The sequence below is a fragment of the Pundamilia nyererei genome, unplaced genomic scaffold (genome assembly GCF_000239375.1).
Source record: "Pundamilia nyererei isolate P.nyererei 1_Seehausen unplaced genomic scaffold, PunNye1.0 scaffold00069, whole genome shotgun sequence".
Taxonomy (NCBI): Eukaryota; Metazoa; Chordata; class Actinopteri; order Cichliformes; family Cichlidae; genus Pundamilia; species Pundamilia nyererei.
The window spans coordinates 2695839-2721434 of NW_005187470.1; the positions used below are offsets into that span (position 1 = coordinate 2695839).

Consider the following 25596-nt stretch of genomic DNA (forward strand, 5'->3'; position numbering starts at 1 on the left):
GTGTTCATGCTTCCTTCTCAATTTACATCAAAGCTAAATAGCATCATTATGGATGAAAGGCAAGGTGTTACTGTCTATATACAGTACCATTACTCATTACTTTGAGGAGGCTATCCTCTGAAATTTGTGCTCTCCTGCTTGCCACATACCATTTCTGCTTAAGACAGGAACTACATCACCCCTCTAGCTTCTCGTCCTCATGTTTCTCTTTGTTGTCAGTTGTTTAATGTATTCTGTGTCCTTCTCCCTCTCTCCTAAAATAAAGGTGGTGAGAATCCCTTTAAGGCTTACAGTGCTGCTCCTCAAACATTTTGGCTGACTCCTGCTTGATAAACTCCTGGAAGTGAAAAGCTGAGACCCACAAGTGATCCAGGGATTCACGTCACTCCAACATGCCTTCTTCTGTCTAACTACTCCCTGGAGATAACTACAACAATGTGACCACTCGAATCGATCAGAACCATGTGACCTGCTATTATGGATACGAGGAAAGGCTTACACTGAATTAAAACTCATCCAGGTAATTCAGCACATTGTGACCTTTGCAATCTGACCATTTGTACTGTATAGCAGCTGCTGACTTATGTTTAAAAAAAATCTTTTCACTGTTGAGATTAGTGTTTCACATCTTTTGCTTGGTACAGGGCTTTTCATTTTCTTTGTATATTAATAGACCTTTTACTGCACTGCATCTTGGCCATTCCGTGACTTCCTCAATCTGGATATTCATGGCTCCAGCTTTTGTCTGCGTCAGCTAGTAAACAGTGCAAACAGGAAGTGGCACCATGGTGCATTGCTGTTAAAGCCTGGTCAGCTTAGTGCAAATTAAAAGGGTATGAATATAAAGAGTATAAAATGCTTTCGTTTGTATTTTCAGTATGAATTTGCCAGGTTTTTTTTTTCTGCCTGAAAATGGACTTTAGGGAGTAGACTAAGCACATAAGTGCAATCGTTTCACCTAAAGTTAAAAGCAATGAGTGAACGTCAGGAGGGGCTGGAGCCTGTTCCAGCTGTTATGTGGTGAGAGGCAGGGTATAGCCTCGACAGATGACCAGTGTATCACAGAGCTCACAGAGAGAGATGCAGAGAGCCAATCACACCTACAGCCAATTTAGAATCACCAATTAACCTAACAAGCATGTCTTTGGGGAAAAAAGAATCTCTTAGCAAGAAAAGCTCTGCATGCAACCAGGAGTCTGGAACGAATCAAAGTCACTTTTTTGTAATAATAATAAGAGAAACCTGATTAGCACCTTGTTCTGGTTAGATTTGATTGTCTTGCCCTTTAAAAAGTATTATGAACCTCATATTTTTTGCTTGCAGAATCATGTTGTGACATTAAAGTCGGCAGTGCTAACACTGAAGACTCACTGCTTAAGGCATGAGAGGAGAACTAATGAAGACAGGCATGGAAGTGAATCCAGACAAAAAGGAATGGGTCTTGTCCACCTTTGATACAGATGACAATTAAGTCCTGCGGCTCACAGTTGATATTGTATTGTGCACAAAGCTTGAAAGCTGAGGGGTGGTGAGATGCATAAAACAGGGTAAAGAAAACAGACCAAACAACAGAGCCTTTAACGAGGCAAAAAAACCACAGAGGATGAGTGGGAAAACTCTTTTACGAAGTCAAAAAGCTAAGCTTTTAGATTTCTATAAACTGAGTAAAATATATTTTTAGGGCTTTATTTGCTTTTACCACTTATGTGTTATGACCACAACGGGGCCTTCTGCATTACCTTTATATATGAGTCACCTGCTCAACCCAGTGAGCTAAACCATATGTAATAGAGACAGCACATGTTAATGGACACGAGTATAAAAATATAAGATATAAAGATGCTAAAAGTTTTAAAGTTTTTAGCAAACCTGGTGCACGTGAACCAATCGACAGGCCAGGGATTCGAATCAGACTGACTGGTAACCGGCTGGTTAACCACACATGTGTTTCATTACTTGCCCATCTAGTTCATGTGTGTACAACATGCACACAGCAGTGCAGACAAATAGTCATGCACTCATAACCACAAATTAAATTAATATAGAACTTATTTACTGTAAAACAAAGACACAATGCACACAAAGGTAAACCATGGGGGGAACCACCACGAAAGTGTAAAAACAAACCTTTTAGACACTTAAATCAAAGGTCACCGCTTTAAATCTTTGCTCAGTATGAGTGAAGCAGTTACAAGAAACTTTTGGTGATAAGTAAAAAAAAAAAGAAAAAGGATCAATATCCTGTTATCTGGTGAGGTAAAATATGTCAGGTAAAGTTAACTGTTTGTACCTCTTTGCAGTAGCAGAGCTCTTTATTTTCAGTTGTTTAAGTGAGAGGAGATCCTGTAACTTACTGCAGATTTTACAGCTGCAAAAGCGCCACAAAATCCATGCTTTTGACTTTTCTTTTATTTGGCACTCTGCTTTGTTTTTGTGCAGTTGAAATATCGTAGTGAGTAATGGTGATTCAAATAAGGAAAAGGAGAACAATACAGTCAAGGGCAGAAAGGAAGACAAGCCTGAGATGGGAGGAAGGAGAGAGAGAGAGAGAGAGAATCGAGAGACTATCTACATGCGTTTTTGTGGTACAATGCGTGGTTAAATCATCATTGTGCTTCCAGCTGCAAATGCATGTGCACGTATCTTATCCAGCGAGTTTGCAAAGAGTGTGTGTCTCTCTTGCTCCCGTTTCCTCTCTGGAGCAGAGCAGTACAGGAAGGCCGGCTGGTTGGCTGGCTGCACAGGAAAGGAAACAGTCTCTATCAAACAGCAGATGGAGGACAGCATGTGCTTACACTGCAGAAACACACACATAAGCACCGACATGCACACACATGTAGCCCTACATACACAACGAATTATGTGCGAAAACAGTAGCTTTTATTAGTAAATGGTAAATGGTAAATGGCCTGCATTTGTATAGCGCTTTTCTAGTCCATAGGACCCCAAAGCGCTTTACACTACATTCAGTCATCCACCCATTCACACACACATTCACACACTGGCGATAGCAAGCTACATCGTAGTGTGACCCAGATTGTACGTGTCAGGTGCTGGGAATCTGAACCTTCCAGAGTTGATTTGAAGGAGGAAAATTGCATTTTATAGGAACTTTTGAACTGCTTCCATAACGGCAAGGACGTTTTTTTTCTTCTTGGAAGGTTGTAATGCCCTTTCAACTTTTATCAAAGCATTTTCCCCCCCTAGCTACACATTGCTACAGTCTCTTATAGCTTTTCAGCTTTCAAATGTCTTTTCACGATTGAAAAACAGGCCATGGTCATAGAATAATTGTGCATAGACTTTTGTTTTCACCTGGTTCAGAGCATTGCTTTTGTTCAGAGTTGAAAAAAGGCAGATATGGAAATTATTCCCAAACAGTGTGTAAACTTCTATCAGTAATGCTCCACAGCTGTCCGACCCATTTCATGGGTGTAGGCATTAGCAAAGCCGAGATCTCACCTATTTGTTACGTTTGTGACCTGCTGATCAAAAGTGTTTGTCTGTTGCCAAGATTTAGTGATACCCAGTATGTCATGGCCACCTCTATGGTTTCTGATGCACTGTAATACCTCTGTCAAGAGTTATTAGCAACAGGATAGCTACCATACTGGCCTGGTCTCAACAAGCTTTTGTCAGCAATACGGAGACTGGATGTTGCACTTCCTTTTTCCAAACGGGAGCGAACTCTCCAAGAGGCTTTCGACTTAGGCTCGTGTGTGTGTGTATGTGTGTTTGCTCACTTGTGCAACAAGCCTGCTTAGGAGCAAGGACAATGAGGCTCACTATGGTGCCCAAGGCCTCAGTGAATGACTCATATTTCTATAGGATTCAGGCCAAACAAAAAGGTTACACAATCTTAATCAACAAAGTGGTGCTCATAATATGCTCAGCAGAGGCAGTGATCCCGTGAAAGAGGATTGTGAAAATTTGTTAGGTTCAAGTTTGGGTAACATAATTAGTACGCTTCCTCTTTCACTTTCTATTAAAAGGAAGAGTGTTGCTTTCTTCTTTTTAAGAAGAAGAAAGCAGTCAGTGCACATTCTGACTTTCTAAATTCAGGATTATGCCACAAAAGACTGGCGTGTTTTGTTTTTCTATATGTTTGTCACCAGGTGTGTGACAAAGAAGTTCAAGTGACTGTTATTCCTGAAGATGAATAACACCTCTCATTGAGGAGCAATTTTGCTATGGCAACTGGAACTGTGCAAGAGTAAAATTTAGCTCTTCCTGCAGACAGTCAAGAGACATGATAGAAACCGAAAGACAGTCATGGTGTCTCTTATTGAAAGGATTGTTCTAAAGAGAAGGATTTTAAGGTCTGCGTCTGCACCGAGCAGACACGTCTGCTCAATCTCTGCAGAGCAGCAGAGGCAGGCTCCTCATCCTCTCAGCGTGAGCCTTTCACTTATCCCTTCTGGTCCCTCCTCTCTTTTCCTCGCTCAGAATCAAGTGGCTTTTTGTTCTCCCGCAGCAGTGCTTATCACTTGTTTCTCCACTGCTGCCCTCACTCCCTCCTCCCCATCCTTCTTGTGGTAATGAAAGGATATTTTGGGGGATAGATCTTGTCTGCCCTGTGAAGATCCCAAAGGAGTGTGGTTATCTTTCTGTCTGTGTCTGAAAAAATGGGGTTCTGTGCAAGAACACCCCCTTCTCTGGAGGGCATTCTTCCTCTGAGAGCTAGGTCTGTTTTTAATCCAAGTCTTTGTGTCCGTGCGAATGTTAAATAACTCCCATACCAGAAGAAAAGCTTTGTGGACTCATCATTACAGGCACTAACACTGCACTTTATTTGAGTTCATCTGAATGAAGTGGGTTTGCTCTTTCCCACAGGATTTTTCAATTGCCTGTTATTTCTACGCTTGGATAACATGACATAGGGATGAGGCATACATTGTCAGAGGAGGGAATCTGTTTGGCCGAATTACTCTTTAAAACCTGATTCCCAGATGGCATCTGACTCAGCTGTTGTTTTTCCACATGTAACTACAGCTTCACCTGTCTAATCACTTTTATTGACCATAAAACCACCCAAAACAAATTTACAGTCAGTTAAGGAGGTTAACTTTCCATAATGTGACCGGTAGTCATCATTTTCTTTATAGCTTTTGCTGAGATGTTTGCTGAATAAAGGCAACTGCTGAGGCTTAGACTCAGAAAGGCTGAAGTTTCTCAATTGATTTCTTTCTATTAAATGCATCAGAACAGCTAGACCCATAAAAGAGAATCTAACTGAATTATTATTGCGTGGACATGCAGAAGCTTTGTATGACAGCAATAGCTTTCCACTGCTAAACAGTATCTCAGTATAAGACAATTTCTATTAAAAGCAAACATAATATAGCATGAGCTCTAAATATATCGTCATGTAGAGCCTCTGAATGGAGTCTGGAGCTGCTTTCTCCCCGCTTAATCACCTCTTGACTCTCATGATGGATGCAGATTGATAAATACCATAATTATCTTGGAAGTCATGTATTTTCAAGTAATGTAGGCCGAGCATACACTCAAATACAAAGAACCCAACAAATGGTTGCCTCATATACAGTAATTTAGGTCCTTATTTGACCACTATATGTTACACTTTGTGCTTTTAATGGCCCTACAGGTTAACAAAAAGATTGCTATATGTCATATTACTGACTAGCTGCTACCTATCTTCTTGTCTCTCTTTCCTTCTGCATGTCTTTTGCCTGTTCATAGCAGAGAGGGGATAATCACCAAGTTGCTGTGCAATGAGAAGTGTCACAAGCCTGTTTTGTCACTTGCAGCCCAGCTGCCATGCATTACTCAGACTATAGGTGGCTCTGATTCGAGGCCATAATTGCCCTGCCTCCGAATAATTGAAAGAGGGGAGGAGGTACATCCCAGAGGTGTCAGGATGGGAGAAAGATGGATGCTGCGGTGTTCAACTCTGTCAGGTTGGAAGATATAAGGGGCTGGGAGGACATGATGAGAGTCTCACAGGGCGCCTTTTTCACCTGCTCAGACAAACGCATAGACACACATGTTGTTGATGATCGACCACTAGCAAAATTATTTCTGACGCGGCGGTTCTCAAACGGGCACATGTGTTTCCCATGTATCCTTATTGTAGCTCCATGTGTTTGTATTCCATGGCAGGCAGTGTCGCCTTGCCTGCCAATTGTTAACAGATTTGGTGTAGAAACTTATGCATGGAGAGTATCTGTGCAGGCGTGCAAATCTGTGGATCTGAAATGATTAAAAACCCACTGGCTCTTTGGAAAATATTAACTGTGACTGTGTGCATGTGTGTGACACGTACGGCTGTGTGAACACGCAGACTAAATGAGACTCAAAAAGTGTACGCTCAGATGTGGCGTATGCTGCAGACACCAGACTGGAGTAAATATTTACTACCAATTATGCTCTTGGTTTCAAGGCCTCACCAGAGTGTGACGGCAGCTTCTAAATGCTATAAACACTGGAGACATCAAGTCCTATGCTAAATTTGAGATACTCTGATATGTTATGACCAGAATGTTTTTAAGAGGATTATCAATAATCGCTTCTGATCTCACTCTGTGTTATTTTTAACTAATATGTAGCAGATAAAAGCTCTTATTTTTAGGTAGGGCACTCTAATGGCATTGCTTTAGGGTCAGGCATAGAAACGGCCACGTCTCAGTCAGCAGGATATTTTGGCCAGGATCAACCTGGCAACCAGCTATAACTCTCTTCCCCTGGCAATGGGTAACAGGGTTTTCTCTTTGCTATTTTGCTAAGTACACAATGCCTTATGCATTTATACGTAACAGGATAAACAAGTGCAAGCTTTTTCACACAGCTTGGATCTCTGTAGGAGATGATACATTTGTTCACATAGAGGTAGAAGGCTGACACTGCGGAGTGGAGCCAGCGGGTCCCCAAGGTCATTACCGCTACCACGGCATCTGAGCGCCTTGGGAAAGGAGGCACAAACTGATTAATGACAATGCTAGGAACACAAGAGGGGAGAAACCCACTCTGCAAAGAGAGCAGTGCTGCAGAGCTAGAGTTGTTACTGTAAAATGGTGCTATAGATAGTGTGAGATACCGCAGAGTGTGTCAAAGTACTGAACTGCATCTTATAATCTCTTAAACTTGATGGACGCTTAATGCATTCAGTGCTGAATGGTTTGTAATTATAGCCAGTGTCTCAAACGTGCATTCTTTCTAATGGTCAGCCAGGGGTTGCAAAGAGAAGGCACATTGGACTGAAGTCTGATAAAATTACCTCAGGAAACACCTCCTTGATGGATTTATGGTCACAGTTCATAGTTAGGATTAACATTTAATACAAAATTGTGTTGATTTTGTAAATTATGGTCACATTTACAGTAAAGAAGGTTATGTTTAAGGGTGAGCCTACCATGTGATTGACAGTTGTTCCTGTATGAGCCTGCAGTATGCCTTGCTTTTTCAGTTTGAGTCACCTGTTTCTTGTGACATGTGTTCACAAATACAAGATGACGCCAGTCGGCTGAAGCTTAAAAGAGGACTTGGGCAATGTCATGATGGCTACACTCATCTTTTATATACAGTGATAGTGAGCAACCAAGCTGGACTTATCTTATCTTGATACCTTTAGCACACTGTGCTAATATAAACCAGAAATCATTCCATGTCCTTGATTGACTAGAGACTCTTTGAAGTGCATTTTGTTACTCTGCACTGCTTGTTACTCCTAAACTAATAACATTAATATAAATGGCTTTATCTTTACTTGTCTCTGGTTGCATTGAACCTAGCTGGTGTAATTTAGACCAGTGATTCCAAAAGTGTGACTCGGGGCCCCCTTGTGGGCCACAGTAACAATAGAAATTCAGTTTGAAATTGATCAAGTATGTATAGTTACATATTCAAGGTAATTTATTCATTTATATAAAAAGTAAATTAAAGCTGGTAATCTTGCAAGGAACTCTATCTCGGATGGAGTGAAGATGTAAGATTGGGTGGGTCCCTTGTGGATTTTCTGGATTTTAGATGTGCTGCAACACTTGCAACTTTAGACTGTCATACTTTAAGGACCAGTAGTGTGGTGAATGGCTTTACCATTTTCCCTTTTTCATGCTGTTATACTTCAGTTTTGATACATGTTCAACTTTTAATTGACTTAGAATCTGTAGCTGATCAAGGAATCAGATAAACGTATGGTTTATCATAAGTTCTGTATAGAACAGAAATTAAATTTACACCCAGTAAATGAAACTTTTCCCCCAGTTTTCTAATTTTCATTAGCCTTCATTAGACCTCTACTGACTGATACCTGACCTCATTAAAATGCTATTAATTTGCATTTTAGCACACATGAAAGGTGATTCTAGTTAGAATCAGAATATTTTCATTTACTACTGAATGATCCTGCCCTCTTCTACCACATAAACATCATTTTAGCAATTTTCAACCATTGTTATGTGGTTGCCAGGCAATGTGGCGGCATACTAATATATCAGATATCATAATATTCAAGTTTTGTGGGTGTAAATGAGATTTTATTGCCATGAAATGAAAATGCGATATGATAAATGACAATGCAGTGTTTTTATAACATGACACAGTAGTAGGTGGTTGCTAGGCAACATGATGTTATAATATCTGCTATGGATAAGAACCTTCAAGTGCCTAAGATGTACCTTTGTGCCAGATTTGGTTGCTTAACTCCTGATCATATTGGAGTCTTGAGAAAACTGACAGAGATTTTGTGTATTTTAGTAAGACTTGCAGGCAAATATGTAAATCAGTGTCTAGACTTTAACGTTAAATAAATATGAAACAGAAATAAAAGTGCCCATAACCAGGGGTCATGAATTGTGTCTGGGCATGTTAAATGTTAAAACTCTCTCTTACACTTTTTACTAAAAGGCACTTTTCTTTATGAAACAAAAGGCTGGATTGACATCAGCTTTTCAGTTTTTCATTTAGTGCCTCTGTGCAGGGTTTTCTTTTCTTTAAAAAAAAAATGAAGCGTACATGTGCAACATCCAACAGGTGCCACGCTGGTGGCAGCATTGCTGATCAGGTTGCCATGGAAACACAATTTGAACAACACCTTTATACATATTGGAACAAACTGGTGGTATAATAACTGAAATCTTATACCGGATTCTAATGGGTCAAAAATGGAGAAGACCGGGCTCCTGCAGTTTCATTTTAAACATTTGCATGGAGTAAATCGTGAAGCAGTCAGAGTTTAAAACCTTGTATGTTGTCTTGAAATCAAAGAAAAGCAGAAGTTTAAAAAAAACCATTGAAAACCTTGTGTAACTAGGTTACATTGCGCGAGAAACCTCTGCACATCTGTGTGCACAGATGGACACTCCAGCACCATTTCCTCTGTCAATGCTGTGAATGTAGTGCACTGTCCTTTAAATAGCTAACCCAGCTCAGGTTTATACACTGCAGCTCCCCAGTGACTGAGACCACAGAGACAGCGAGACGTGTCACAGGCCGACTTACTCAAATAGAAAGTGTCAACTTGTTGACCGTGTTTTCTGGTCAAAACTGGTTGATTTAACACTTGCATTCTGCACATTTAGGGGCTTTATGACGTTCTATAAGTTAGGTACCCAAACACCATAACATTTTATTGCATTTCACCAAAAGCTGGGATGTCACTACAGAATAAACATTTTAGGAAATGATTAAAATCGATAGAGCAGCTGAACTATTCTAGGTTTCAGTCCACAAACACCGCGAACCATAATCATACAACTCGCAACATCACCGTTTATTTTCACACCTATTCCTTTTTTCTGCACCTTTCTGCCCCGATGGCAAAATATTACAGTAAAAACTTTACACAGATACAGAACCAACCACAGCATGTCACACAGGACAGGTCTTGCAGCTTTCTGGATGAATAGTGTTTGTTGAGTTCTGTTGTGGTACTACCGCAAAAGAGCAGCCGAAAAAAAAAAAATGCACAAAGTCACCTGATCACTTTTATTCTTGTAACAACCACAATTTAAGTGTGTTGGCACTGCCACCTGCTAACCGCGTCTGTATTAGTGATGTTTTTTTTTTACCACAATAACACATGCACAGAGCAAAAACCCAAAGCGCATTATTCTGCAGATATGCATATAATTTACTTATTTTATTATCATCCAGCACAGAGCTCTACTGATTTCTAAATTCCAGAATTTATTATAAGAAAGTATCACCTACTTATATTTATGGTCGTATTTATTGTGTAAATGAGTACATTCAGTATAAATATCAGTGAATATTTTGATATTTTGTGACACAGGTTAATATTCTAGTAGGAAGTTTGAGAAGATTTCTTTTAAGTGTGAAGTCACAGATAGCAGAGTGTTGGCTTTAAGTGGGTATTGTACACTGATGCAGACACGTACAAAAGCAGCTGTGGACACCAGGGACAAGGCGACATTCCTGTAACAATACCTGAAGGGCTTTCTTACTTTGCATTGTAAAATAAAATCTCAGTGTACAAGTGCACTTGGTCAGAAGAAAACACCATCGGGCAGTCAAATGTCCACATGGATGTTGAAAATTGTGTTAGTTGGACTCAACTGGTGGATGTAGATTTTTTAATTTTTTATCTACATGCTTACTTACATTTAGTCCGAGCTGCACTATGTCTAATAACTGTATTCAAGCTTGAAGACGTTTCATGTATTTTGTGTCAAAAATCTGGTAAAATTGCTGGATACAAAGTTTGATCTACTGTGTGGTGTTTGGTTATCAAATCTCTTGAAGTACAGGCTGGCTCGACACTAGCACCTGCACGACTGTGGTGTGCACAGTGTCTTTAGCTAAGCTAACCTTTGTGATAGAAGGTTAAATTACAGACATGAGATTGGTATTGATTGTTTAATTTTCTCCCAAAATGTAGTCTTAAATAGGGCATTTCTGAGTAAATAAGTTGATAATGTTTAAGTTTAGCAGGACTGTGCAGGAAGCAATGAAAAGAAGGCCTGAGATAACTTTTTTCCCCTTTTAATAATCTGCCCTGCAGGTTTTGGCTATAAAAAAACTTGTGTCCTAAAGGGTAAACAGTCTGGCATTATTTTGCTCGAAGGACACAGTGTACCTCCCGCCTCTTCAGCCTGTCACATCACCCCTACACCCACAACCCATTCTCTGAATTCCCAAGCTGATGTATCTGAATGGACAGAGAGACTCTGTGCCCAGAGAAGTCACGTTCAGTAGAACTGACAGTCCCGAGAACACCGTTTCTGTCAAATGCAAGGACAGCCAATTTCTCTGTCTTATCTTCTAATTGTAACAAGCTTGTCTTTCTGACAGTTAAGATCCTAGGGCTAATTAGTGAGACAATGGAAGACCAGGGGTATCATTATGTCACTTCTGTGGTGTTTTTTTTTTAACCTAGACTGAAAGAATGGCAGAACATGGAGCACACCACAAGGAAAACACAATTCCACAGAGAGCAATAGCTCATCCTCCAAAACACAACTGTGTCAGGGAAAAACATTTATCAGACTACTGATTTGGGAATAGATTCACCATGACTCAGAATTCCCACATCGCCTTTTTACAAAGCCTCCCTGGTGACATGAATAGGGAAAATATTGCCGTGTCGCCACAAGATGTTTTTGCTTCACGCGATATTATCTCTACAGAGCTCTCCAGCTGTGGTCTGTAAACAACAGAATCTGTATCTTGTAGCCACGCATTATTAAGATGTGAACACAATCCAGCTATCACGTTCCCACGCCTTGTTAGCTCATAGCCAGGAGTCATTGATCTTGTTGCCTCACAACAATATTTTTTACCACTCATGTAACCAGGGGGCCTCCTTTTCATTTTTAGAGTTAGAATGAAGATCTTTATATTTGTGTGATTTGTCTTACTGATATCTGGGCATGTGTGCATATGTTATGAAGTACGCTGGTTTTCAGAGGAAGCAGGGTATAATCAGTCAAATCAGTTGTGACTCACACAGTGCACACCACGTGCCAAAGGTCTCTGCTAACAGTTTCCATAGTGGTGACTTTTAGGTGAATCAGTTTTATGGTATTATGATAAAATGATTTCTTATATGGCAATGAACATATACAGGAAACAGTCAGGTCAAGTAAATCTATTTATAAGCACATTTAACTACACAGGTTGACCAAAGTGCTGTAGGCGAGGTTATTCAGACATATTGTGTCATAGCAATGGTTGTCATTTCCTCCTGAGATCCCAAGGCATTCTAAGACCAAATTAGATATGTAATCCCTCTAAAGAGTTTCCTGAAAAATCTCTAAAGAAATGTTGCTAGAAAGCCTTCAAAGCAGATGCCTGAACCAACTCAGCTGTGAAGTAATTCCTTCCTAACAGGATTTTTACGAGAAATGTCAAATTTGGGTCTTTTGTATTTAAGTTTTCCCAAAATCAAGTTGGTAAATTTATAGTTCTGTTAACACAAAATCTTGTTTAGTGTTTCCCTGCTCAGTTGTGGTAGAGAAAACGCAAAAAATACATTTTTCCCTAAAGGACTTTGCTGTCTCAGATTGGCCTTAAATGCACTTAATTCCTGAAATAAGGATTGTGCCCACTAATACCGTATGTAGGCATGCTAAGGAAATAAGGTTAGGTTTTGACAGTGACCGTAAACTTCTTAATAGATTTAAAAAAAAAAAAAAACAGCAACAAAAAAAACAAATTATTAGAAAAATCAAGAAAGTAGTGCGAGCTTAAAAATTTGATGTGATACTGATTTTTCCTGCTGTAACTTCTCTGTAAATTACATGTTCCATGTTCTCTTTAACTTACTCTCATGTAGTGTGCCTCATATTAAACAATTTCCTGTAGTTGCACAAAACCACAGAAAGATACATGAGTTAGAGCCAGAAATCAGCCTTTGCACCCTGTCAAAGAATATGAGCAATGACATTATCTTTCCTGTCAGTGTCCACTAGCCCAGTCCACTATATGTAGCATTCTTTTTTTTTTAAAGATGTGTGTGGTAAAGCAGCGCAGATTAGTCATAGGATAAATGGAATATACTAGAGTAAGCATAAAATGTGATTTATTTTTATAATATTATTATACATAGATATATATACATAATATATAGTAAGCATTTCTTTTTCCAGTATTCCAGCACATACACAGATGGTGCTTAACTAATATTGCATTGATTTATATTAGAAATCTCATCCTCTACTTTTATCACATCCCATCTACACAAGTTGTTCCTTTTCTATAGCTGATGCCTTCCATTCTGTAGCCCAGGATAAGCAAATATGCCACAGAGGTAACTCTATGCTTCGGTAACCTGGGTCATGCATGCCACTGAAATGAGTAGCTGTCTAGCTGGCCAAGACAATCCCCTTCCCCAAAGCTAGTTGGACATGTCTCCTATAATAAAATAAAGATGCCCCCCCTCCCCGAAGCTTCCATCTCCCATGACCTATTTTCTTTATGGCTAACGGTTGGTGGCTAGCTGCTGAGTGGTAAATGCACAAAGGACAATACACAGATGAGAGCACACAAAATGTGATTATAACTGTTTGACTAGGATCTGACCCTAACTAAAAGACAGCTGTTTTTTGCTGAGTTAGCTATCCAGAGTAATAGTCAGTAGTGTTATTAATAGTATAATAGTGTGAGAAATGTCCTCACAAAAAGAGAGGAAAGGAAGTTGGTGATCTCCTCAAAGATGCTAATGAGGTCAGACAGGAGACCACTGCACCGACAAGACGGGAAAAGCTGGAAAGCAGGAGCTGAACAGCATGTAGTCCCAAAGGAGTAGTTGAGTCACACAGGGGGTTGGAGGCAAAAACACGACAGGGTGACATCTCTGGAGATGATACGGGAGCCATGAACTGGGAGAAGCTTAGAAGAAGCAGCAACACTTAACCACAAGACACAGCCGTAGGCCTGGCTGTGAGCACTCCGCTGGGTGTCCCTGCTGAGCCATCGTATACACAAACAGACAGAAGCAGGATACATAAAATTCAGTGCAGCCTGTGTAGAGGAAAGTCCCAAATGGTGCTGCAAATCTATTTCCACATCACAGATACACCAAGCCTACCCCAAGGATTCACACACTGTACAAACTCAACTCAATAACCTCCCCCCTCATCCGAGCCTGTGACATTTGCAGAGAAGACCTTAAAGAGGGGGATAAGAGCAAAGACAGAGCTGGAGAAACGGGGGTGGGGAGGGGCTCCTCCTCTTCCTCTTTTCTCATTAGAATTCTCTCATCAGTCTTCCCCACAGAGCAGGGGCTTGACATGTCAGGGTTTATTAATTGCTCCAGGAAATATTATTGACCTGGACCTTCTGCGCCTTCTCTCCCCACTGCGGTCGGTGTCTCTGCTCTGCTGCCTCCGCATTCCTTTGGTGTCCTGCCTGGACCCATTACAGGACACTGCGGCACAGCGTGGAGGCTTCAACACAGTGTCTTCATTGACTATGCACTTGGCCTGGGTTTTCTTTTCACTGCAGCTGCAAAGCTCCACCTCACACACACATACGCTCTCTCTCTCAGGCACACCTGCAGCTTTGGGGAGAAAAAGCGCACACTTCATTATGGTGTGATAGAAGCTCTGTGTTGGTGCCCTTTGCTGAAATTCCAACTTTTGGAATGCTTTGGTGAAAAAAAAAATCTTTTTAAAGGTGCAAACATCTCAAGGCTTATTGGTTTTTAAATCCCACCAGTAGTTTTTTTTTCTTTTTTCTTTCCTTTTTTTAAAAAGAGGTGCTTAAATCAGTCCGATGTGAATCCAGTCTGACTGCTTAAACATTAGAATCAATTAAATTATCAGGTTCCATCTACGAACGGCAAAAAGATAATTCAATTGCGACTCTTGGATGTCACTGTACAAGGACAATCTGAAAATCTGTGTGTGTGTGCAAGTCTTGTATATTTGTGAATTTGAACAAACATTTGTGTTTGCGAGCAGTGAAGGTGACAAAAGGAAGAGTATCTAATGTTTTTTGTGAAACCTCTTGGTGTGCGTCGCTTGATTTCATGCCTCGTGATCGTACTCTCAACTTGGATAGGACATTCATTTATAGCTCAACGTCATATGACATCTAGTGCTTTTGCTGGCACACATGGGGTGTGACTGTGGGAGGTTTCTTTAACTTTAAAGCCCTATTCTTGGTATATCCTGGAATTGAATTGCATTGGAAACTGCCGAAGGAAAACAGTTGTTAAGACTACTAACTTCTTTCCTAATCTGAAAATACATTGATGAGTCGAAATGGTTGTAATAATTGTGCTGCCATAACCTTAACCATCATGTGAAACCCCTTTCATATGAAATTACTTTAAATGAAAGCTTTAAAGGATGTGTTTTTCCTTGGCCTGTGTATTACCTTTGCATGCTTTATTGCTGGATTTATTAAGGAACTATGTTTTTTTTTTTTTTTACCAGATTTAAAAAAAACAAAACAAAGAACAATAAAAAAAAAAAACTGGTCTATTGTGCCACCATGTGGACATGTTTGGCATTACACTGGGGTTTTTATGACAGCACTAATGAATGACCAGGATATGAGTGTGTTGTTCCATTGTGTCCCAGCGAACTTTGCACCGATGAACACATTCCTGAAAGCAACGGTCATGAATAAAGAAATGAGCCTCATATCAACCAACCATGGCTTTTGTTTCCTCTGAATAGTGATATTATCCAACTCCCACATCAACATGAATCTTGAGTTTGCAGGCATGTCTGGCACTAAATTTAATATCCGTCTTCATTTTGTTTTTCTGCAGTCACAATGGTTCTACTTTTGTTTGTCACGACAACAACAGCAAACAATTCCACAACAGTGAACAACAACAGTAATGAGGGTAAGAGCACAAACAAGGTCACTTCTACCTTAATGTGTGAGACTGCACAGCACTCAACAATCTGTGACAGCGACCAGATCCCATCCCCACACACTGCACTCGGTGCTTTAACATAAGATATAATTATAATGCATCTTCTGCAATGCAGGCATCAGCTTGATAATCGCCTTTTTTTCTTACACAGCCTTGTTATTACCAGATCACAGTGAACTTCAGGAACCCTGGACAGTAATTTAAGGCTTATTGTACATCTTTATAAACACAGATAATGGTCGGCTGTGTGGCTGTGACTCTTGGTTGAGTCGCCACTCTAAGAGTCTGTTGTTTTCTGATCGACACTCCAGGAGGATGAAATATGCTGATGCTTATCTCTATAGACAAAATAATGCTAAGGCCAGTTATTAAATCAGCTCTGTGGCCACAAGAGTTTACTGGAGGTGCTTTGCTTCATCAAGTATTTATGTGATGAGTTCATGTGATGCACACATGAATGCTGCAGAGCATTTGCGCACACAGGCACATATATTATCAGTCTTGCCCCCTCTTCCTGTTTCTTTGTTGGTGGTGTTACATGACCCCTGGCTTTGACTTTCCTTCTCCTTTAAACAGAAACCACAGATAACGGATACATCATCTCCACTGTGCTGGTTGTGTCCCTGCTGGTGCTCATCATCGCACTGCTAGCCTGGTACTTCCTCAGGTAAAAACTCCCACCCTGCTGGGATTCAGTTACTTCACCTTATCCCTCTCCCTGCTCTTCACTCACTGGCTATTAGCCAGGCTCAGGGGCAGAGCTCCGGTGACAAACACTTCCTCCTTTAGTCATTGAGGCGGAGCCCCGTCAGGAAGTGCTGTAGGCTGACTCCCTCTCATGCTTCGAACAGAAAAGACTGTGACAGTAGAAGTAGGCAACTTAACAGAGTGAATAACAAATTCTGTACCGCATTCAGACTACAACTCTGTCTCTCCTTGACATCAGCTAATGAGAAAAAATAGCTTCTCAAGTTTCAGATGGTAGGTTGGATAGCTTTTTTTCCAAGGTTATCTTTTGGCAGATGTTATAATTTAACTACAATGAAGAACTTTGGTTAAACGAAAACAGTGTAGATGATTTTACCATGTCATCATCTTTTCTTGTGTTTTACATCGCGGTAACGTCTCTGTTCTTTTCCTTGCAGGTTAAAAAACCAGAGGAAAGCTGTAGTCACAACAGTTGACAAGAAGATACCAAATGGCATCCTGGAGGAACAAGGTAACACTGTGAGACACATTGCAGGTTGTAGAGTTAAAACGTGGTGCACAGAAACAGAAACTTGAAGTGAAAAACAGGCTAGAGATTAAGATATGCATCGATAGGGAGCTGCAAAGAGGTTTTATATTTGTAACTGTATATGCAGGTTGTCCCACCATTGCCTTGTGGTTGTTTTAAACTTCCTGTGGTTGATGTGAAAAACAAAACGCTCTATTATCTTTACCACTTTGTATAGCTTTTTGACAGCGTATGTAAGATTAGTTTGGAACATTATTGGTACAAAGGGTAGTTCTTCTCTCTGAGCAGTTTTTGACAACTTGTAGCGACATCATAATAGTTTCATGTAAAGTACCACATGACAGGAGCTATCAGCTCTTACAGGAAACTCGCTGAACTCACTGAACATGTTTCAATCTTCTTTTGGAAGTATATTTTTGTCTAACGCTACAGAGGAATGTAGAGAGCATGTTGTATTTATCCAAATGGGAAATAGTATATCACTGAGCTAAGGGGAAACAAAATACACAGCACACCCCAAATTTGTTGTTATATCTTGTTGACATCTTGCTGCCGATCACAATAATTTTTAACATGAAACGGTGTCATATTACAAAAGTATTTTATATGAAACTGAAACTTTCACTCGATAGGGAAGTGTAGTACTTAATTGCTTTTTAATTCTAAATTCTACACGATTTGAAAGATTGATTAATTAAAGTAATATGTCTGTATAATGAAACTATAAAATATACACTGTATTGCTTTTTTTTTTTTTTTTTTTAATTTTATCGCTTATTGTTGTCTACATTCATTATACACTCACTGGTCACTTTATTAGGTATACTCTGCTAGTCTTTGGCTGGACTTCCTGTTGCTTTTAGAATGCTTTAATTCTTCATTGATTAGATTCAGCAAGGTGCCAGAAGCATTTTGATTTTGGCACCTTGCTGATGGCATCATACAGTTGTTGTTGACTTTTTGGCTGATGTGAATCTCCTGTTTCTTACATGCCAAACATTTGCAACAGAATTGGGATCAGGTGACTGTGGAGGCCATTTAAGTACCGTGAATTCATTGTTATGTTCAAGAAACCAGTTATAGATGATTTGGGCTTTGTGACATTGCATGTTATCCTACTGGAAGCAGCCATTGGAAGATGGGTACAGTGTGGTCATAAAGGCATAAACATGGTCAGCAATAATATTCAGGCAGACTGTGGCTTTTAAACAGTGGTAATTGGTACTAAGGAGCCCAAACTGCACCAAGAAAAGATCCCGCACAGCTTTACCAACCTGAATTGTTGATATATGGCAGTATGGATCCATGCTTGTTGTTTGTGTTTGTTGTTCATGCTGTTTATGCCATCTTGACCCTACCATCCAAATATCATTGAAGTCCAGACTCATCATCCTCCATTGTCCAAATTTGGTAAGACTGTGTGAATTGTAGTAACAGTTTCCTGTTCTTAGCTGGCAGGAGTGACACTGTATATGATCTTTTGCTGCTGTAGTCCAGCTGCTTCAAGGTTCGACATTTTGTACGTTCAGACGTGATCTTCTGTGTACTTTGGTTGTAACAAGTGGTTCAGTTACTGTTGCTTTTCTATAAGCTTGAAATAGTCAAGCCATTCTCCACTGACCTCTTAAATAAATGAGACATTTTACTCCAGAGAACTGCTGCTCAATGGATAATTTCTCCTATTTTGGACCATTATCTGTAAACCCTAGAGATGGTTGTGAGGGAAAAGACCAGCCCATCTGGCACTAGTAACCATGACACGTTCAAAATCTCAGAAATCACCTTTCTGATGCTCTTCCTGAATTTCAGAAGATTGTCTTAAGGATTTCTACATGCCTAAATGCACTGAGTTGCAGCCATGGGATTGGCTGATTAGATATTTGTTAATAAGCAGTTTAACAGGTGTACCTAACAAAGTGGCCTCTGAGTGTATATACATACAAGTTTTTTATTTGTACACAGTACATCTATGAGGATTACATTATCACAATGAATGAAATGCAATGCTTGATCACAGTGCTGTGTTGTCCTCTGTACATGTCTGTGTTACAAGTGATGTGATGTGTGTGTTATGTTTTAGAGCTTGGACACAGTACTGAGTCGTTATACACCATTATACCACCAGGTCAAGTATACAGGGTGGCAGTATCAGGAACCTTTTACTAACCCTCTCTCAGTACTTTTCCAGTCTGTATTTTGCAAATTGTGACGCTAACAGAATGCCTTGCCAGTGCGCTGGCAAACCTGTGGGATGGTGTAAATGGGTTCTCCCTGGGGTTCCTTTTGGGTTTTTTGGGTTTTAATGTCTGATGTGTGGTGATCATCCAGTACTTGCACTCTGTTTCCCGTTTAGCAAACACGCACCAGCATCACATGTGGGTGAAAAGCAGTTTGGTCATGATTTTGTTTTTTGATTCATTGTAAAGCAGTTCAGTAAACTAATTCAGTGATTCCCAACCAGATATGCTTCAGTCCCAAGGTGCGCTATTGTAGACTGAACTAGTCTAGTCTTTTACTAAATAGCGTCAGACAGTCTTCAGAATATGTAATGCTATTTAATAGGCTAGAATAGTCTAAACAGCTAAAAGGAGTGGATAAATGGTCATAATACCACAAAGAAGTAGACAAATTGTTGAAATTACAGCTGAAAATAACGTTAGCGAGTAGCTGAAATGCATGGCTAATAATTAAGCTGTCAACATAGTCAGCTAAAGGCAGCTAATAGATACACATTCAAGATGTCAGCTAAAAGGAGCTAGTATACCATTGAAATTATGGAAGTAACACTAGCAAATAAGTGCTTTAGCTATTTAAAGTGTTTAAGTAACTACAGCATGTGTCTAAAAGTAGCTAATAGACAGTCAAAATAGTTAGCCAATGAGATCTGATAAAATAAAGTATTAGCTATTAGTTAAACCAATGATTTGCCTAAAATTACTGATAAAATTAGAGTGGTAATCATAAGGTGAACTGTAGAAAAAAACATATGAAACTAGTATATTGCATAATATTATATAGGTTGTGCAAAGTAACCCCCTAAAGTGAAATCAGTAATTGAGATATGATTCCCTTGCCACATGACAAAAAGGTTGGGAACCACTTTTCTAAATAAACCAAATCAAATGTTTTGCATTGAATTACATTCAACTACTCATTTAACATAGCTAAATATCACAGCGACACCAATTTGATTTATTAATAGCGGACAACTTTTAAATACTAAGCTGAATGATGCTAATGTAAATTTTATTTGAACACAACAAATAATTTAATGGCAAAATATTAAAACCAAACAAAGAAATCAGCTTAGGTTGGGTGATAAACCCACTGTCTCTTCTCCCCACAGAGCAACAGACGGTGGTTCTTCTGCCCAGATCCTCTTCTGCCTCCAAGACATACTTGCCCATCCCAGTTGACCACCTAGAGGAGGAATACAGGCTCCGCTCAGCTGATGATGGCAAGCTGTTCAGGGAGGAGTACAATGTAAGCCGCCCCACTTCTATTTATTTATTTTTTTCCTGGAAGTTAGATTAGCGGTAGTTAACGGTAGTCACAAAGCAGTTTTGTGTGGTTTAAACAATCAGAGTGATGGCTTACATCAGGCATGTGAGGCAGGGCTATTATGGTGCATTCATGTGCATTTGTAGGTCTGTTGAAATATTGGTTCACTTTTTTCCTTTTTTAAACACACTGCAAGTGCCTCCCCACCTCTAATTCTATGCATGATTTACCGGTGAAATTTAGTTACTTACATTTTAAACCTTCACGCAGTGTTACTAAGTAACACTGCGTGAAATGTTTTACAATGGTCAAACTTCGTCATATCTGTGTTGTGGCAACAAAACTATCACAAACTATCCAAAACTGGACTGAAAGGGTTTTCCCATAACTGTAATGTTCTCCATGTTCATATGTGAGCAAGAGTTCAAAACCATGACTTACATGTGTATTTTTGTTCAGGGAAAACTACGGGAGCTTTATTTATTGCACCTCCCATGACACATAACTGATCTGATACTGGTCTGATACATACACCCACGCAGATGGAAAAAATACCCCTTCGTCTATATGTGTCTATGATTTAGAATTTGTATCAAAATAAAGAGTATGATTCATGCTTTATGTTAACACATTGAAGTATGATTTCATTTAGATGGTTTATCAGTACAGACAGAGGAAGCTGAAGTTCTCAGCTTTTAATGGAGAACTGTTTATGGCAGGCAGCAGAGGAAGTGCCTACACTAAGGCTGAACAAAGCCTTGCATAGAGCAGAACACAATGCACTGGCCGTGAGCTGCTGACGAATCATTTTTCATTATGTGCGCGTATATTCAAAACTATCATTTTATTTTGCAGTCCTTGCCAGGGGGTAATCCCCAAGGGACATACGAAGAAGCAAACAAGGAAGAAAATAAGGAGAAGAACAGATACCCCAACATCCTTCCCTGTGAGTATACTTTCTGTTCAGTTTTCTGAGTCACACCTACAAGCTTCCTGTCCCATGTGTCACATGCCTCAAACACTCTTGTTTCCCTTGCTACAGTAGATTCTTCAGAAGAGTGTGTGTGTGCATTTGCAATGAAGTGGTTTCATCACAAATCTTTTTTACTTGCGGTTTCTGCTGTATTTTCACAATGCATCACGGTTTAGGTTTTTTTAAACTGTTCTTCACCTGAAATAAATGGTTTGAATTCCATGGAAACATGTTCATTTGCTTTCAAGGCAAGAGCTACCACTTATTTTAATACAAACCTTCTAGTCACCCTATCACAAAGACTTGAAATATATACTTCCTATACTTTTACGGAGCCATGTTTCTATTTTGGAACCCTCAAAAAAAACCCCAACCTAACCCTGGCCCTGAAGGAACCCCAACCCCCCACCCAGCTGTATTATGATTGGCTGCACCTTGCAAACTGAAAGTTTGAACAGCAGGTTGGAGGGGCTGCTGTGCTGACACAGTCAGAGCTATGACCACGTTAATGACGGATTAGTGATTGTTGGAAGCCAGATTTGTGAAATACAGGTTTTATAGAATTTATAATGAGACTAAGTTTGCCCAAGAGCCACAGATGAATAGAATAAAATATAAATAATTACTTAATTTCAAGGGGAAGTGGTAAACAAATTTGTAAGAACAAAGGTGGTTACATTCTACGGTTCTTATGTCATAGCGTTTCATATAGTCCTTGCTGTGTTAGCTCTGCAGATCAGTAATCACAGTACGTCTCTGTGCTATCAACAAGCAGCTGCGTTGTCTCTGCAGAGCCAAAACATCCAATTCCATCAAAAACACTCAGGTCACTGTACTTCAACAGACTCCACTGAGAGAAAACTGTTTCAGGCCTTTTTAAATAGAGACCAAATACCAAAATGATGACATTGGGAATCACTTGAACATACACTGAGTGCAGTATTTTCAGCTTTCTCCAGGTTTAAGGGAATACGGGTCTGCTGTAAATATATACAAATAGCGTAAACAAATGACAGTAAACCAGAAGAGCCTTAAAAAAGTTACTGCTTGTTTAAAGGCTTAATGCCAAATTAGTCAGGCAGTCTGCTGATTGTAGCTTCAGACTGCACAGACATGCTTTAATCTTCTCATCCAGCCATCTCCAAGAAAGCAAAAGTATATTTCTCAATATATATATTTTATAATCATTTTTAATAATGTAGTAATGATACACATTGTAAACTGATTTAAAAGTTGCATTTTTGCTAAATTTGTGGTACTTTTCATTGCAGATGATCATTCTAGAGTGGTGTTAACAGACCTGGAGGGAAATCCCTGTTCAGACTATGTGAATGCCTCTTACATTGATGTGAGTCCTTTTTTGTGCCAAAATAGTGAATTTGAGCTTGAACTCTTGAGCATTTAAATACTTGTCTGATCTCTACCATTTCAGGTGAAAAACAGTGAAGATTATTAATCCTATATTTATTTTTGATTTTTTTTAAAATAGGGTTTCACGGAAAAGAACAAATTCATAGGTGCACAAGGTAAGCTATAGGGCATTTAGAAACATGACATAATTATCGCTCTATATATTTTTAGTTTTAAATTGTGGTTTAATTTAATTTTTTTCTGGGGGGGGGGGATCTGTTAGGTCCAAAAGAAGACACCGTAGCAGATTTCTGGCGGATGATTTGGGAGCAGAAAGTATCAACCGTTGTTATGTTGACAAATCTGAAAGAAAGAAAAGAAGTAAGTGATTTTAAACGTTGTTCATAACGGGAGTGCTTCAGTTGTCATGTGGTCTCTACAGCTATAACTACAGTGTTTGCTTCTTCCACCAACTCTCGTCTCTAACAGCATTTTGGACAAGGGAAGTGAAAAGTAAAGTTTCCCTTAAGCACATGTAAATATAGATTTCATTGGTTGTGGTCAAAGGTGGTGTCAGATGATGTTATCTTGTCTGACGCCTGTTTCTCTGCTACACGTTAAGGGAAAAAGTATTTTCCCTGTTCCTGATTTCTTATTTACTTTCTTATTGTTGCACTTACATGTTTTGTATCAAAAAATTTCCATATTAAACAAAAATAACCGGATTAAATACAAAATGTAGTTTTGAATTTATTAAGGGGAAAAAAAGCTATCCAAACCTACCTGGCTCTATGTGAGAAATGTTTGACTGTTGATCTACTTAGAAAATGCTGCAATGTTTTTATATAATATGTAACTGTACACAAACTTTACAAAAAGTTTGCACTGGATAGTGTCTTTCTTATATCTTCCCTCATCTTGAACACTGACCTTAACTGAAGCAAGTGAGGCCTGCAGTTCTTTAAATGTTGCTCGGGATATTTTTATGACATCTTCGATGAGTCTGCGATGTGCACTCGGAGTACTTTTGGTAGGCCACCCACTTCTGGGAAGGTTCATGACTGTTACAAGTTTTCTCCACTTGTGAATAATGGTTCACTGGAGTCACAAAGCCTTAGAAATGGCTTTGTAACCTTTTCCAGACTGATATATGCTTCTTTAGATCGTAGCATGATGCTCTCAGCGTACCACATTTTATTAAACAGGTTCTATTTAAGGTATTTCTTGATTCAATTACTTTTTCACACGTGGTCAGGTACGTTTTTATAGTTTTTTCCCCTTAATAAATGGAATGAGGTTTTAATCATTATTTTAACAACTGCATTTTGTATTTACTTGGATTATTGTTGTCTAACATTAAAGATTTTTTTGATCTGAAGTAGGGCAAATATGCAAAACACTAAAATCAGGAAGCGGGTAAATACTTTTTCACAGCACAGTACTTGAAGTGTTTTTACTGTGAGCAAAGGTGACTTTATTAACAAAGGATCGATAAAAATAGGGAAGTATTAAAAAGGGTGTTAATGTGTTCAAATCAGCTGTCATATAACGTGTGAGATAAAGTCGTCCAAGGTAGTATCATAATCAAGTAAAAATAGATATGGAGTGGTTTCACCGCTCTCATATACTAACTGCTTGCTTACAGACGGAAGTCATGCAAGGTACCCGTTTGTCTTAATAAAGGAAACTCTTTTAGATGTGACACAGACAGTTGCTTTAATCATTTATTCATTACAGCACAGCGTCTCCGTGGTTATAGAAAGAGGGTCCTGGGTTTGAACCAGGTTTCTCTGGGAGATTTAGTTTTCTCCTGCCATCAAAAACATGCTAATCGTGTTAATTTCCATCACTGCACCACTTACAAAGACACAGCTTTATATTTAAGATGGCAAAAGCCAGAGAATCAGTTTTGCTATGTAGATCAGTAAAAATGAATACTAATATTAATGGATATCATCTCTCTGCAGGACAAATGTTACCAGTACTGGCCAGACCAGGGTTGTTGGACTTACGGAAATGTGAGGGTAGCGGTCGATGACTTCACAGTCCTGGTGGATTACACCATACGCAAGTTCTGTGTGCAATATGTAAGTTTTGACCATTGACTCTGTTATTATTGCACATAGTATGCATACATTATAAATTGTGGTTATTTTTTTCTGATAGCAAATATATCCAGAACTATGGATAAAATCAATTGCCACCATGACGCTGGTTAGCGTTAACAGCTTCCTGTCTAGTCTTTAAACTCAATACATAACACTCAATAGTAGCACTTGGCACTTGTCAGCAACACTTGGCTAGAATTAAACAAAGTTTCACCACTCATAATAAACCAGAATCCATCCATTATCACAGCAATATATTGTATTTATCACCACCCATCCAACCCATCCAGATTTACCAATCCCATAAAACAACCAATCTTTTGCTAAGTGGTACTGGGAACTGAAATCTCACGTACAGTTTTCTTAACACTTTCACAAAAACCTTGCACTTTGTCATGCAACCACAGAACATAAATGAAATTCCCCTTTTGAGACTTACATCTCTAACAGATTGGAGTAGCAAATGAAACTGGAAAAGATTTGTACTTACTTTTTGTGATATTGCTTTGATATACTTAATAACTACTCTTAACCATTTAATGTCATGTTAATGTAGTTTTCCCAAGTATTCTTAGGGGTAACATGGTTCTGTTACCCATATGCTGAAACAACATAG

The 25596-nt window shown here is 39.3% G+C and overlaps 1 protein-coding gene across 1 annotated transcript; it reads left to right on the forward strand.

The window, feature by feature from the left end:
- The first annotated feature begins 296 nt into the window (after window positions 1–296).
- ptprea (protein tyrosine phosphatase receptor type Ea) lies at window positions 297–24977 on the forward strand. Its single transcript, XM_005736528.1, has 11 exons — window positions 297–520; window positions 15701–15778; window positions 16388–16478; window positions 16957–17030; window positions 19129–19173; window positions 20395–20531; window positions 21405–21495; window positions 22794–22870; window positions 23012–23048; window positions 23156–23253; window positions 24840–24977. Exons 2-11 carry the CDS (start codon window positions 15706–15708, stop codon window positions 24975–24977), a joined length of 861 nt encoding a protein of 286 aa, XP_005736585.1. The 5' UTR covers window positions 297–520; window positions 15701–15705.
- The last annotated feature ends 619 nt before the right edge of the window (window positions 24978–25596 follow it).

Bases quoted from the DNA above. Each gene is read 5' to 3' on its own strand.
- ptprea (XM_005736528.1), top strand. From the start codon at position 15,706: ATGGTTCTACTTTTGTTTGTCACGACAACAACAGCAAACAATTCCACA. The intron at 15,779-16,387 runs GTAAGAGCACAA...TCCTTTAAACAG, and splicing joins GAACAACAACAGTAATGAGG to AAACCACAGATAACGGATAC. The intron at 21,496-22,793 runs GTGAGTATACTT...TTTTCATTGCAG, and splicing joins ATACCCCAACATCCTTCCCT to ATGATCATTCTAGAGTGGTG.